General features: G+C 41.0%; 1 protein-coding gene across 6 annotated transcripts in view; it reads right to left on the reverse strand.

The window, feature by feature from the left end:
• ZDHHC8 (zDHHC palmitoyltransferase 8) overlaps positions 1-15,109 on the reverse strand; it is a 120,371-nt gene extending 105,262 nt beyond the window's left edge. For 2 of the 6 annotated variants that reach the window (XR_013940403.1, XM_080559773.1), the window contains exon 1: positions 14,716-15,109. Coding sequence is in view for 2 of the 6 variants with exons in the window: in XM_080559773.1 (XP_080415899.1) it covers positions 14,716-14,819 (104 nt within the window). In the remaining 4 variants the exon portion in view is untranslated. The remainder of the gene's footprint in view (positions 1-14,715) is intronic. The other 4 variants (XM_080559775.1, XM_080559774.1, XM_080559772.1 and 1 more) reach the window with 4 other exon arrangements.
• Positions 15,110-15,267: the final 158 nt, after the last annotated feature.

A 15,267-nucleotide genomic window follows, 5' to 3' on the forward strand; every position in this document is an offset into this window, starting at 1 on the left:
CAGGAGGAGGTAAGAAGGGTTGGGAACAAAGGAATTGAGCGTGAAAAAAAAGAGGTGATTAAGGGGAAAGGTGTTTTAGTTTTTGTCTTTGCTTCTCACCATCCAAATCTATTTTAATTGGAAATAAATTAATTTTCCTGAAGTCAAATCTGCTTTGCCTGTGTTGGTAATTGATCACCCTGTCTTTAGCTCAGCCCACAAGCTTTTCATTTTATTTTCTGCCCTTCTTCAGTTGAGGAGGGGGAGTGAGAGCATGGCTTGGATGGGAATCTGCTCAATCTGCGCTATGCAGTACCAGGTCCTGACACTGAAAGCTTGCCTTATACTGACAGCCCCAGCACCTGGCACAATCTACCTGCAAAGAACATATCCAAAATCTGAGGCCATAATCTGAGGTAACTCTATAGGAAACATTACCATGTTCAGTGTAAGCAAAGGCACAGTTAAAACTGCTGTCATCGCCAGCTCTGATGTTTCAAAGCTTTCATCTTGACATTCACTTCCCTTGCCGTGCAATATTTGAGGTCTGGATGGAGTAGTAATAGGTTTCACACAAAGCACTGAGGAAGCAGCAGTTAAAAAGCTTGATGCTTAAAAACAAAGAGGGTAAAGATGATTTCACCAAAAGTTAGCCAGTCAGATTTCATTAATCCTGACTGTACTCACAGGATCTACAAAGGACTACAGACTACTGTATTTCCTTACATAGTTGTTGCCAATCACCTGCTTAAGTTTGAGATGCCGCACAGAAAGCAGTCTTAGAGATAAAAGCAGTTAATAGTGGGGGAGGGGGGTAGCAAACAATTCCACTTGTTGGCTTTAAATTCATTAAGATACTAGATTTTAAAAGAATTCAGGAAAAATGGAGATTGAGTTTAGAAGAAAAAAAAACAAAAGCAAAATTTGGAATTTGTTTTGAAGACTATTTACAGTATTTTAAAGTGTTGTTGACCATAAAATGAACAAAAGTGACAAAAAATATTGCTGTATTGTGCCATGTTCCTGTGATAATATGGAACAGCATCATCTGCTACAATAAAATGTTTTAGCTGATCATTTCTTGTCTTGTTTGGCACTCCGCTGACACACTTTTTAAAGTGTTAATTAAAAAAAGAATCAAGTCAACACTACAAATTGGACAGACTTGTACCCTACAAACAGTCTCTTCTGACCACTAATTTGTAGAGCTGGGGCTCAGCCAATTTCCAATGAATCTGTGGAGAGTTTCCAGCAAACTGTCATCACAGCAGGATGCACTTCTTGATAGGGTGATCATACATGGCATGTGGAGTGACGCAGAACTGTCACTAAACAAGTCTGTTTTATTGTGCCTGAATCTGTCTTTAAAGCTCATCCAGAAATGGAGATTGGCAGTTTATTTCCAGATACTCATTTACAATGTAATGCACCTAAAACCCTGTAGTATCCACATGTAAGCAAGCTTTTTGGATAATTGCAGAAGGATGACAAGGAACTCTAGACTAGCCATAGCTGTGGTACACAAATAGTTTTAATGGTTTTTATATTTAGCAAATAAAGTAGGCCACGACGGAAGAGAACTCGACATGCAGTATTTTGCCCTTAGGGATTCCTAATTTTTTTCTTGCTATTTTCTTTATTTTGAAATAAAGAATTTTAGATTTCATATATAGGACCATGATGTAAATGTGCCAAATACAGTAGCAGTCCTTAGTCCTGTGTTCATTTACTGATATTTAAGAAGCTATTTCCATTATATAGTTAAATAAGCACAACAAGAAAGATAATCCATGTGCAGAATATTAAGAATAATTTGGAAATTCAGTGCATATCTACTGACTTTTGACAGGTTTCTGCTTTCTGAACATGGACCCAGATAAGGTTACTACAGCACAGACTAAAAGTCAGCAGAATTACTCTGGGCCACCCTTGATGTACCTTCCCTCCACAGGTAAAATCAGGGAAGTGACAGTCAAGTGTTTTTATATTCTCACAGAAAAAACATCCCCTTAATGTTACTGCCATGTGAAATCAGAACATTCCTTATCAATTGGCAGCTTCATCCCATCTGTGTAGTTCTTACACAGCTTCATCAAGTTTTTAAACAGGCATGGTAAGAAACAATGGGAAGGAATCTAAAGAGAGAAATATGAGTTAGATGCAGACTCTCTAATTAACCATCTCCATATAACTATAAATGCTTTTTTTTTTTTATTGTAAAAAGCCTGGTACATTATAACTTGTTCCAGAGAAACGTCTTCCAAAAGAAGAGGCCAAACCGGGACTAAAAGACAGAATGTACATTAAAACCTTAAGTTTTCTAACTGAAGTGTTGGCAGGACTTGCATGCCCAAGAGAATCCATCCCTCGTCAGACATGCAGGAATCCACCCATCATGCACGCACAGTATGCTGTTTTGGAGACATATTATACACGTGGCAGAAGCAGCCCAATAGAAAAGTATTTTGCGGGAACCAAGAAGTAAACTGGCAACACTTTTTGTTTTAGACCAAGCAGGTATTACACTCAAAATATCTTTTCCTCATTTCCAAAGCAGTTGAAGCAACAAAAATAAATAACACTATACTCTGAAAGAAGCAAACAAAAGCATAAAGCATATTAATCAAAAAAAGCAAGATCCAGTGCATCACAGCACTAAACAGGTCTCTCTTGCGTTCAGAGGAGGACAATTATTTGGCAAATTGCTAGACACCTCTTTCCCTATTGACCAGACCAAATTCTGCGTACTTTTCTGGATCAAATAAATTCATAGACTAAGAACAGAGAACTTAGTGGGGAAAAAGATAGAAGCATTGGTCAGCCCCTTTGGAGAGAATTCCAAAGGTCACAGTAAAGACAGTAACCCACTGATAGCACGTACAGTTTCAATACGGGAAAGTTGTTGCACGAACCCATATAAACCACTCCAGCACAACAGATGGGATGAGATTTTGAATTACATCTTGTAACCCTGAATCCTTTTTTTCTACTCTTGTAATAATAATAAAAGTCAAGGGTCGTGGCAGCAGTGTGCTACAGCAGCTACACAGTTTGGAGTAAACACAAGCCTTGGGGCCAGATACTACAAAGGATAATGAGTCTAAAGGAAATGACAGGCAACGAAAACATGGATCAGGCAACCTCCTCGTTCAGCAGCACTCTATGGCCCAAAATTCACAAACCCCTAACATCCACTGAAGGAAGAATTTAACAAACAAACAAACGAGCAAAGAGCAACACAATGAAACAACACCTAGATAGTAAATGGAGAGACGATAGCTAGCACAGAAGTGTATTTCTCATTTTATCAGATATGAATTATAAATCAAACACAGCAGCTAGAAAAGAAATAATTAATTTTTCAGTTCTTCAACCACAGATATCATGTTTAGCTCTATCCCACTAGCCTTTGTAATATAGTGGAAGAAATATTACTTGGCAAAAGTAATTAGCCTTTGTGGAATCACATACAAATGAAAGTTTAAATACTACAATGTAACCATTAAACTTTTAAAGACAGCCAATGAAGCTTTAGTCCATGTATCTCCATATTCATATGTTCATGCAGATTTCAGTGTTACAGAAAACAGTCTTGCTGCATGACATTCACTTGCATTTTAGGATGGCCCAAAATGACATTAGATGGAGAATAAACCTTCTCTTCAGAAGCCTTTTCTGAAATAAAGATCTCCATTGAGTCCTGGGCTCAAAGGATGTTAGTCTGGAGTTGGCACATATGTGCAAAACTTCCTAAGCACCAATGCTCCAATTGTACAGTGCTTCTCGGCCTCAGTTTCTCTGATAGCACTGCCAACCTAACTCACAAGTTATGTTGCTGGAAACCAGGAGAGACTAAGACTTCAACACAGGGAGTGGGACACAGTTTTGCCCCAGCTAACTACCAGTACAGCCAGATAAAATCTTACACTTAATGCAGATGAAGGATTAAGTGATTTGCTAGAGAGAGTACAGACAGCTGTTTGCAGGATTAAGACCTGAGCCCAGGAACCAGGTGGTTCCAAGAGTAGTCCTAACCACAAGATCACTTATTTAAATACATATACATCCATATACAAGCCTGAACATTTTCCCAGGTCTGTATCTTTTATCACCTTGTCCTCTGCCTGCACAATAGCATCTCTTGTTTAGCAACGCATTCACAGTAGCTCTGACATTACCAAAAATTAAAAAGCATCAGGAAGAGTGCTGGTTTAGACACCTGTCCACTGGAAACTGACCTGTGACAGCAAAGCATTTCACAGTCATGACTAGTAGCTGCTGACCTGGTCTGATGGCTGGAGAATCAATGCAGTCAGAAAAACCTATCACAGGTACGCACCTAGCTGAACCCACCAGCTGCTGCCCACTGCTGTTAGGTTACTGGTGCTGCCAAGCCGCTGCCCAGGATAACAAGCTCCACACAGGTAAATCCCAAGTGGCCACGTCCCACAGTCCTATATAAATCAAGAAGGGTCCCATCTAGGCATCTGACCACACTCAAAACTCACTATCAGAAAGGGCCCAGATGTGAAATAAAGGACTACAGTGCTGTTTTGTCTAGCCTTCTTGAGCTCAAGCATTAGGGAAGCAAAGTTTCCCAACCTGTTGGAAATGCTGCTTATCAGCAGCAGCAAGGTGAAATTCACTAACACGTGCAAGACCTTGTACCTCATTATCATTGCAAGCGATCTGTCAAATTTCATTTACTGAAAAACACAACATGACTGGAACCATCCCATTTCAAGGAACCAACCCTTTCACTATTACAAATGAAATGGTGTCTTCCTGTCCACCTCCATTCTCCCTGAGCTTCTTGAGAGCATTTCTTGTGTAGGTAGGCATTCACTTCAAAATTTAGCTTTCAGAATGGATTTGTCATGTAAAATGAGGCAATGTTCTCAGCAAATCTCTGCTGAGAAGAGCTGAAGTAATCCTTGCAGTTAATTTTCTGATACAGTCCTACATCTGGACAAAGATCATAAGTTTTGTTCTGCAATTGCAAAAAAATCATATTGGTTTAATGGCCACACCCAGCAAGTACTGTTATTTTAATCTTGCATTGCCTTTGCACTTTGGAATTTCTGTTGCAAATATTAAACCGCTTTGCTGCTGTAGATGCTACAACTTCCATACACGAAATAGAAGTTACCTCATCAGATTCTGCAGCTCGGCTATCTCCTCCTGTTCGGCTCACACTACGTATCAGAAAGCAACCATTTTATATATCCCTTCTTACAAAATTATCAAGACATGGTAATTTGAAAAAAATATTAGCAATGCCTGTTCAAGCTTCTATTGCTTTTGTCACAAGGACTTGTTAACCATTTTACACAAAATGAGATATATACAAAGCCAGCCTACCTGTGCACTGATTTAATTAGAAGGTGTAGACAGAGGCTGACGCTTTGCAGAAGGTTATTTGAAAATGCATATTGTATGAAATCTGTCTTTAGAGCTGCATCGCTATACAATCTTTTACTTTCTTCAACTTAGACTGCCAACTCAAACCACAAACCTCAATATATTTCAAGGAGTGACCCCTTAGAAAAGTCATTTGCTTCCACGTAGCCAGGTGGTAAGATTAGGATTGCAGCAAGGTCTCCAGAGAGGGAAGATAGGTCTGAGAGACATGCACTGTACAAAGAGAGAAATGAGGAAAAAAAAAATATATATATATATATATATATGTATATAAGAACCTAGAGCTACAGGTTTGACCATCTGAAGACAACCGTACAGGCAGTCCCTACTCCACCGTTGAGCCTTGGGAAGTTGAAGAGACACCAAGATGACTGTGTGACTCCAGAGGGAAGTCTCCGGGCAGCGGTTCCTGAGCCCAGTGCTGGATACAGACCCTGGGAAAGGAGAGTGCACCGACCTACATGCCTAACAGCTCCACACGCTTGGAGCCAAGAAACTACATAATCAAATGCTGAGTTATGAGGTTTGGTAAAACACAGCAGGTGGTTCAGCATGCTGCTGACAGCAGACGAGGGTTAACCACTGGTGCTCAGCGTTATTAGATCATAACACATCTGGAGAGTTATTGCTAGGACAAACATCAATCTTCAGAGAAAGCTAAACATGCAAAATGAGATCTCACTCATGAGAAAAAAAAATCATGAGGTTAAACACAATTAAAATAATCCCAAATAACTTTTGAAAACGGAACTGACTAAGAAGGAGGAGAGGAAGAGAGCAAAACAAGGAGTGAAGAAAATACCTGCCTCTTCCAGCCAACTGGGATCAGAGTATCTTCAGAAGTTTTAAGCTGAACCCTTCCATTTCAAAGCATTTTTGTGATTGATCTGAATTTAAATTAAAATGATACTTGTTTATAAATATGTCAAAGCTTTCCTTATTCCCAGCACCGTACTTAAGTTGTGTTGATATAGATATTACATTGGATTATTTCCCTGAAGACATGAAAGAGAGCTAATGCAAATGCCAATTTAGTTTTAAGAATCCTGGGAGAGTAAGGCTTTGTCTGACTATTTATGAAAGCCCTTATATATTTAAGCAGTTTCAAGTTTGCTTTGTTAGGCTGCAACTTAAAAACTAATTTGTTCATTTAAGAATATTCTGCTATTAATCTAGTCAGAGCGCATGCAGATGTTTCCTGGAGAGCAGTCATTTCAGAGTGGCACATACATACCTTATTTTCAAGGTACTTTCTGACTAGTCAGTTTCCATGAACTCCTCCCTTCAAAAAATAATGACACCACCTCATATGTGGCTTGATAAAAATCTGAATTTCTCATTCCCATCTTAAGGCCACCTTGCTTGATAAAACTTGTGACACACTTGCCCAAAGGGCAGCATTTCCTAAATTACGTGACTTCATCAGTAATAAGGAACATAATAAAGTGGTGTACATGTACACTGGAAACAGCTGCTTTGGTGTTTAGATTTAGATCTAAAATTCAAGAGCTTTTTTTCTGCACCTGACTCCACTGTCTCTTGTTACTGGAAGATCTCAAAACACAGCAGTAAAGATATTTCATAATGATTTCACGTTTGATGTCTACAAATCCTGCACTTACGCTTTCACAAACAGAGAACCATGGTAACCACTGTGATATCTAAGTATGGGTTACTGTACAGTTTATTCCATAATATCCGTCCTGAGAAAAACAGAGTGAAGTACCCGCCAATGTCTGCATAACGGGTACAGGGCTTAGAATTTTAGGCACTTTGGACAGCTTTGAAGGAAGTAAAGCTAAACTGTATTAGTAATTGCAAAAGAACAATAAGGGACTAAATACATTTTCTTTCTGGATACAGATTACTGGCTGATGATTTATGTAGTACACACTATGTTGTGGTGTACTCATTTGAACAAATTACTGGAATCACCACACAAGGATCCCCAAAACTGCCTCTCCTAAAGCAAAACAGATCCACGCTGACTACAGTTTTCCAACCGATGGCATTCTTTGCAAAAATAAAAAATAAAATACAGAATTTCCACTGAAAACTGCAGCATTACTATTTCAGCCCCTGTGCCTCTTCCTTTCAACTTCATTAGCAGCTCCCTTTGACATTTGATCAACTAATAGTAGTTCTTTAGCAGCGCAGCCAAATTGAACATTACCCTTGGGTTAGTCAGAAAGACGTCTTGTATCTACTGGCTCAAATCAAAGGACAGTAAATCAATGTTCCCCTTTTGTATTGGTTACACAAGAGTAACACCGATTCGGCTTTTAAGATTCTTCTCCCTACTCCAGTAGGCATCTATTTCATGCTCTCAACCAGCTTATACCACTATTACTGTATTCCAAAAATCTTCCTGTGCAAGCTAAATAAAACTTGTGGCTTCCCTTTGTAGGCCTTGAAGAGTTGCCTTGTAGCTATACACTTAGGTAAAATGAGAACAGAAAGCCTGTTCTGGTCATTGTTCACATGTCCCTTAAAAACAAGTACATCGATCCCAAGGCCACAGGGTCCTACAGTTGATTTAGGCTACGAAGCACCTAGTAACAGAATAAGTTGTCTATGCAAAAATTTAAGTGTATAAATAGCAATTGTCTCAGGTAATGGACCTTAAAAATCAGAAGTCCAAGGTCACCAAATGTGTCTCTCTCAATTTATGGTATTTTTATGTTCTGAAGAATAGCATCCCTCAGTTTACATTGCTAACAAACCAAACGAGCTCCCGTACCATTTGCACAATTTTGTAGAGATTGCTTCTATTTATAGAAGGACACACATGTGGCATACTTAGACAAACACAGACAGCATTTAAAAGAGTATCTTGAAAAGGACCTTAAAGAAAAATAGAAAAATGGTTTGTATATTTACGTGCAAAGGCTGAAAGGCCCACCCTGATCTAATTGAGGCAGTCTCTCATTCCTATTTCCATACACCCACATCCTTAATCTCTGCTCATTAGGAAAAATGGAAAGGAGGCTGCTACTGGCATAAACCACACACTGACTACAGCTGTGGATAGCCCATGCACAGGAATAACTTTCACTGCATTAGCTATTTTGACTTCAAAACGAGATCTACAGTTAGCATTCAAATGCCACTGTGATGGCTGCATGCAAATAGCTGCACACTCCACAGCTGAAGATGTCTAGCTATTTACTACCATCAATGAGGATGACTCTCCTCCCTCCCCCAAACTACAGGAGGAGAGAATATTCTTGCTGATCATAAACATGGTGTTTTTTGTTTTTTTTTTTTTTTCCTAAAGGAATGAATTTTAATAGCTTTCAGAAGTGTCTTGTATTGCCAACTTTGCTGGTCCCCTTGGAAGTGAAGATGATAGACTCTACTAGCTAAAAGCAATAAAACTGAGCTCTCTTCCAGCATTAAAAAAAAAGCCTTTTCACACTTCAGCTAAATGGATTTTCCTGTTGAGATTCCCTGCCTCTTTATCTTGCATGACAAGTTTATCTAGATACTATTTAGAAAAAAATATATATACCAAGATGAAATTGCCAGAGCTTAAAAGGACATTTCTTTGTCATAAGAAGAATAAACATTTCTCAGAAGCTGACAGGCATGACAACTGAGAAGACTCAGGTCAATCTGGAAAGCCTTACCTCTTCCGGATTGCAGTAGTGTAGACAAGGAAAATCTGCCATTAAAGATGCATTTAAGATGGAAAATGCTAAAATACCTAAGGAGGCTACAATCTCTCCTGAGTTTTGCATTCTTTTAAATATTTGGCTTTTCTTCGCTCAAAATTGCACTACCCCAATCAGTGTTGGTTTCAGTGTGAAATCAGTCTTGAAATTCACCTAATTAAACTTGTAAACTACATGCTTTTTCCTCTCTCTACTGTCATCTGCATGACTGTCTGTGTATGTATACTTTGTGAAGCTGCTCCCTACCAGTTCCAGCAATTTCTCGGTTTGGCACATGAAAAAAATAATACTACTCAGAAATAGGCTAACATTTCAAGTAGTAAAGTATGGTTTGGAAAGAAATTCCAAAAAGAGTGAATTTGTTCTTTTTCACGATTAGCATCAACAATACAAAGTGAATCCCTGGAATGGCTCAGAACAGACAAGGACTATGAGCTTTGTGTTGTAAAGGCTTCAAAATTACGGGCACATCTGGTATGACATCATCCGGGCAGAACAAGGGGGAAGCGGATAAGCAGAGTAGCAGTGTTTCCACAGACACACCACAGCAAACCTTGAACTTCTGACATTCTAAGTCACAAGCAGCAACCACCAGAGCAACACAAATCCACAAGCCACCTTCAGCAAGTTACTAGGTAGCGGCCAAGCCATAAGATCACATTCCAAGGCACAATTTATGCCATTTAGCAGCTTCTAAAGATTAAGCAATCCAAGCTAAATTTTTTTCTTTATTTCCATTTTTGTGCACCTATTTATCAGTATCCAATACTATTTCCTCTAGGCTGCTATAAAGTCAAAGGCTCATACCACCTGTAATATACTCTTAATATCACATTTAATCATTTGTTCTAACTGAAATTAGAGCACAGAACTGGTAGACATGAATAACTGAATATCTGCAACTGGTGTTCACTGAAGTCCTTAAAAGGCTTTAGGTAAGACAAACAGTTTTGGATACAAATTGAATTCACTAAAGCAAAGATGATCTTCTATTTACTTGAATTATGCTAGTGACTGAACCAACTAAGTGACTGACTAGATTAAAAACACAAGATGCTTTCCCCTCTTTTGACCTATGAACACAAATGAGTCACTGGAGGATGAGATCTAACAGACAGTTCAAGAATTTGAGGTACGCGTAGAATCATGCTCCCACTGCCAACCAGAACAGTTACAATAGCTGTGAACTTTAAAATGCTATTATATATGTATTTTATGGCTATTCCAGTGCAGGAGCATATAATCCGGGGTGGGGGTGGTCAGTTATGATCTAAGAAATGCATTTATCTTAAATGTTTCTGAATTAATATACGGTTTAGCCAGTATAATTAAGTCACTGCAGAAATACCGAGTCTTCCTAATTCATGAAATACAGTAACCGGATATACAAGGAGGGGGAGACAACCCCAATTTTTTTTTTTTAAACACTCAGGAATGAAGCCAAGATTTTTTTTTTTCTCACTAAGGTAAATCCACAAGCCCTGCTACTGAATACAGTCTAACTGCCATTTTTCCCCTGATCCTCCTTCTACCAACTGAAGACTACTTCTCTATTTTCTTTCTATCCTTACTTTGAGTTCAACCTCAGTTGCTCTTGTACACCCCGTTATTACTTCTCAGTTGTTTCCTGAGGGTTATTGATATTAAATTCCTGTGTCACAGACTGCATTAGAGTGCCAGTTGCATATGTCTGTGGTACACACCTATGATTACACCCCATTAAAACTTCTAAGAACAAAGTTCATCTCATTTTCAGCATTGGCTGAATGAGTTCTGACCTTAGTTGCGCTTTCACTTCACCCAGAAAATTACCCATTTTACTATGCCAGTGAAGAGAACAATAGACAGCAGCATTACTACCATTATAGCAAAGTAGTGGTGGCACCTGGATCTTTGTTGTGAATTATGTGTTTCTGCCAATACTTCAAAGACGCTTAGCTGACTGGATGGATGCTACAGAAAACACAGTCCTAAAACAGCTATTATCAGAAATTTCTAGTCTACGGTGTTCAGCAAAAAAATGAAGAGCTTTACTTTATCATGACTAAAATTAGCCACAGTGGTGTTGTTTTTTTTCCCTTAAAACCTTATGCTTTTAGCTTGTTGTGTAATCTATACATGCAAGTTTTGCAGCTGCTAGGCTAAAATTCAGAGGTTGCCAGCACTACAAACAACAGTAAGTAGCACAATTTAAGTAGGTGAAGAGAACTATTGGATCCAGCATCATAGGTCAGTGGGTGAAGTTATGTTTTATGGTATTATGCTTATGAATGACTAAGTTGTGTTCTCTAATACTGTAGTCACACAACCTGAAGTAAGATAGGAAGTTGACGAGACTCAGGTTCTTTGGACAAACACACTAAAGTTTACATCATAGCAGTCAGCAGTCCAAGGCATAAGAGTTCAGACGTCACTGAAATGGGTAAAATTGTTACCACTAATGAAAAACCTTCTAAGAAATATGAAGACAAAAAAGGGTTTGGAAGAAATAAGCTCACATCTGCTGCAACTGAACCACTCTGGATTCCTGTAATGTTAAGCAGAATTGTTCTTCCTTCATTATGCCATTTGATTTGTTCATATGGGTAAATTACCCTAATTATGATATATAACATTATTTATACATTCCTTTGCAATGCTTAGAGTTAATGCACTTTTACTGTCCTACTGGGACAAATTAGACCACCTACTCACACGCTTGTATTTATTATTAAAGGAACACACATGGAGAGCTAAGTCTGCAATATAACAGAAATATTTCGCTGCCTTTCCAGGCAATAATGGTGATAGCTAAATAGTTTTGTTTCCCCTCGTAAAACCAGAAGGAATACAACAGAGGTATAGTGAATCCTAAATAGTTAGCTGAGGAAAAAGAAGCATCTATCGTGGAATTTTCCCCAATTAAAGCATAAGAGCACCACTGATCAACACCGTCATGAAATAATAGCGCATACTGTGTATTTCAAACACTCTTTATACGCTGCTACTTGGTGAATTTGTTTGTACAAAAGCTAAAAATAAAGATTGCGTTGCTAAAAAGCTATCCCTGGCCTTCAAGTTCAAAGAGCTTTTCATCTAGCAGAGGACACTCATACTACGTGGCTGGAGCCCACAAACATGTCTAGGGAGAAAGTCTGGTCAGAGCCTCGGTTTTTTAATACAGGTTACTCAGAAACACTTGCAATGCTCAGAAAAGATTTTTTCCTTCTAATCAGTGTTTTTTTTTTTTAAGTTATTAGTCTATTTTCCACATACATTAACCACCATTATTCAGTTCTAGAGCACTGAGGTTGCTCAAGTCCCTGATATCCCACTGAGCTGATCTACACACAAAATTTAATACGTGAATTGACAAATTTCATGTATTTATAGCCAGGTAAGATCCTTAACAGCAGCCTTGGGGCTTAGCAAGACAAACACGAAATTAATAAAAACTCCAGTAAATTGTCACCCGCTAGAGTTCTTGTGCTATGACTAGCAGCCATGGAGGGTATTAGCAACACCGCTTAAAGCACTGTTAGGCCAGAACTTCAACTGCTGCTTATCACTGACCTACCTAACATCAAAGGAGTTGTGCAGATCAGCACCCCGGAAAATACAGGCCTATCTCAGCCATGAATAACATATCAAGACAGAAAGATCTTCAGGACACAAAACATTGTCTGTGTAAAAAGACAGAAAAAAGGGAGAAGCTCTAGAAAAAAAAAAACACAAACACAACAAACAACAACAGCAAAAAACACCACACAAAAGCCACTCTAATCTCATACATACTACTTGCTTTGATTCTGAAACAAAGACAGATTTTACTAAAACTGCTCAGGATAAATTTGCACAGATTTGCTGTTGTTTTTTATCTGAGTATTTTTGAATGGACAGGACTTCAGATACTGCCTGACAACAGTTGCTCAATTATGTGTTACTTTTATTACACACATGGCTTGGCAGCAGCAGAGAACGTATGTCTGGGACAGTCCTCAAAAAATTTACTACCACTTGCACAGGCCAAGTTACAATATGGAGAGATCCTAAAAATACTTCATTTTGCATGTAATTATTCACTGATAACAGAGGGAGCAGAATTAAGTTTAACATTTGGTAATAGACTAAAACTAATTACTTCTGCCATACAGCAACAAATTTTAAACCAAACACCTCAGTTAATGTCCTGCTGCCAAAAGGATGTTTCAACAACAACTGTGTTACCAGGAAAGTCTTACATCACTAGGCAATTTGTAGCTCTACATTCGAAGTATCACATGAAAACAAACATAGAGCTTCCAAAACAACCGCAGCATGCATCCATTTCTCAAGGTGCAGGAAAAGAAAGATGCTGGCATTGAGACCCCTTTTTTGGATTCTGAAACCATGCAAAAAAAACCAACCCAAACACCACAATGCCAGTGTGAGCCAAGTTCATCGCAGAAGCCAACTTCTGCCTTCTGTTTGCCTGCGAGGACCCAGCTATAATTAGATGCCCAAACGATGAATGATGGGTTTATACTTGTACCAGCTCTTTGTGCTGAAACAGTGCAATATCCTGAAAGGATTTACCCGTATCTTCACATCAAATGCATTAAAAACAAGCAATCAGAAGTCAAGTCACATTAAGCCAAGAGCATAACTCGCTGCCAAAAGCTGTTCTGATTTAAGAAACTGTTAGACAACACAACATTTGCATTTTATTCTGGAATCCTACATTAAGACTGCCACAGCAGTAATGAGCAGTTTGAAGCATTGAGAACCGTACTACGGCGAAACTCCGAAGGGTACCGACATGGACACGTACTCCCACAATTAGACAGCCTTTTGCTCCTGCGGCTTCATTGAGCTCAGTTGAAAATTAGCAATGGCAAAACAAGGTGCACAGTTTCAAAATAAGCTAAACAGTCGGTCTTAATATCCACGCAGCAATCTTGTCACCTCCATGAAAAGCAACTTAGTCAAAGCTTGCTTCAGAGCAGTTTTGTAGCATCGCTCCCTCGAAATAGCAGCAATGCCTTTGCAGGGAAGCTGCTGCCATCCCGGCGAAGGAAGGGTTAAAGCTCTTCATAACTCAAGTTTATGTAAAGGGAGAGGAACCAGAGAGGCAAAGCAGCACGCCGCTCACATATTAATATAGCGACGGGGGCTCTGCAAGCCGACCGCCAGAGCTCTGCTTTGCATTTAAGGGAGGTGGGAGCGAGAGCAGAGAAAACGGAGGGGGGAAAAAAAAAAGTTTCCCCTTCTTTCCCTGCGGCAAATCCAAACCTGCCCGTTGGCTCCTCGGGCTCTGAGGGGCAGTTACATAAAAAATGCCCAGAGCCGGGCAGCTCGGAGCGCCTGGGACAGGATCGCTCCCGCTCCAAGGGCTGAGCCGGGCAACGCCGCGGTGCGCAGCCCCGGGCTGCCTCCCTCCTGCCAGCCTCCCTGCCTCCTCCCCGGCCTCCCTTCCAGCCTCCCGGCCCCTCTCAGCAGCAGGGCAGCAGCCAGCCGGCACCCCCTGCCGCAGCCTGACTGCTCCCGTGCGCGAAATGGTGGCTCCGGCTGTCAGCGAGCAGCAGCCCTGCAGAGCCGGGCCGGGCCGGGCCGAGCCGGGCCTGGAGGAGCCGAGCTCAGCCTCCCCCCTACCACCACCCCTTCACCCCACGGCGTTACTTACGTGAAAACAAAAAATAAAGTAGTCGAACCCACTAGCAAGGCGGCCGCTGTGGAGACGGGGATGTATTTCGTCGGTTTAAACCTCTTGCCGGTGCTGCTGGGCATCCTGTGGCTTACACATCACTGTGCGGAGCCGAGCCGGGAGCAGGGAGCCGGGAGGACGCGGGCAGCCTCCGGCACGGGCGGCGGGCGGGGAGGGGGAACCGGGCCGGCTGACCTCCAGCACAGGAAATCCCACCCCCGCCGCCCGGCCCCTCGGCTGATGTCAAGCAGCCCCTTAAGGTAGCGCTGCGGGCGGCACGGCTCGGCTCGGCACGGCCCCTCCCGAGGCACCCGGCCTCCGCGCTGAGGGGAATCGCTCGGTTTTTCGGGGAGGGGAAGGAAAGGAAGGAAGGAGAAGGGGATGGTCGAGCGCCGCCGTGCTCTTTGTGGGAGGGTGAAGGAGGAGGGAGCAGCGCCGAGCTCGGGGGAGGGGGCCGGGGGCGCCCCCAGAGGCTGCGGGACCCAGAGGCGCGGTGCGGGGCGGCCCGGGGCCGCTGCGCCCTGCTAATGC

The sequence above is a fragment of the Anser brachyrhynchus genome (genome assembly GCF_964034855.1).
Source record: "Anser brachyrhynchus genome assembly, chromosome: 17".
Taxonomy (NCBI): Eukaryota; Metazoa; Chordata; class Aves; order Anseriformes; family Anatidae; genus Anser; species Anser brachyrhynchus.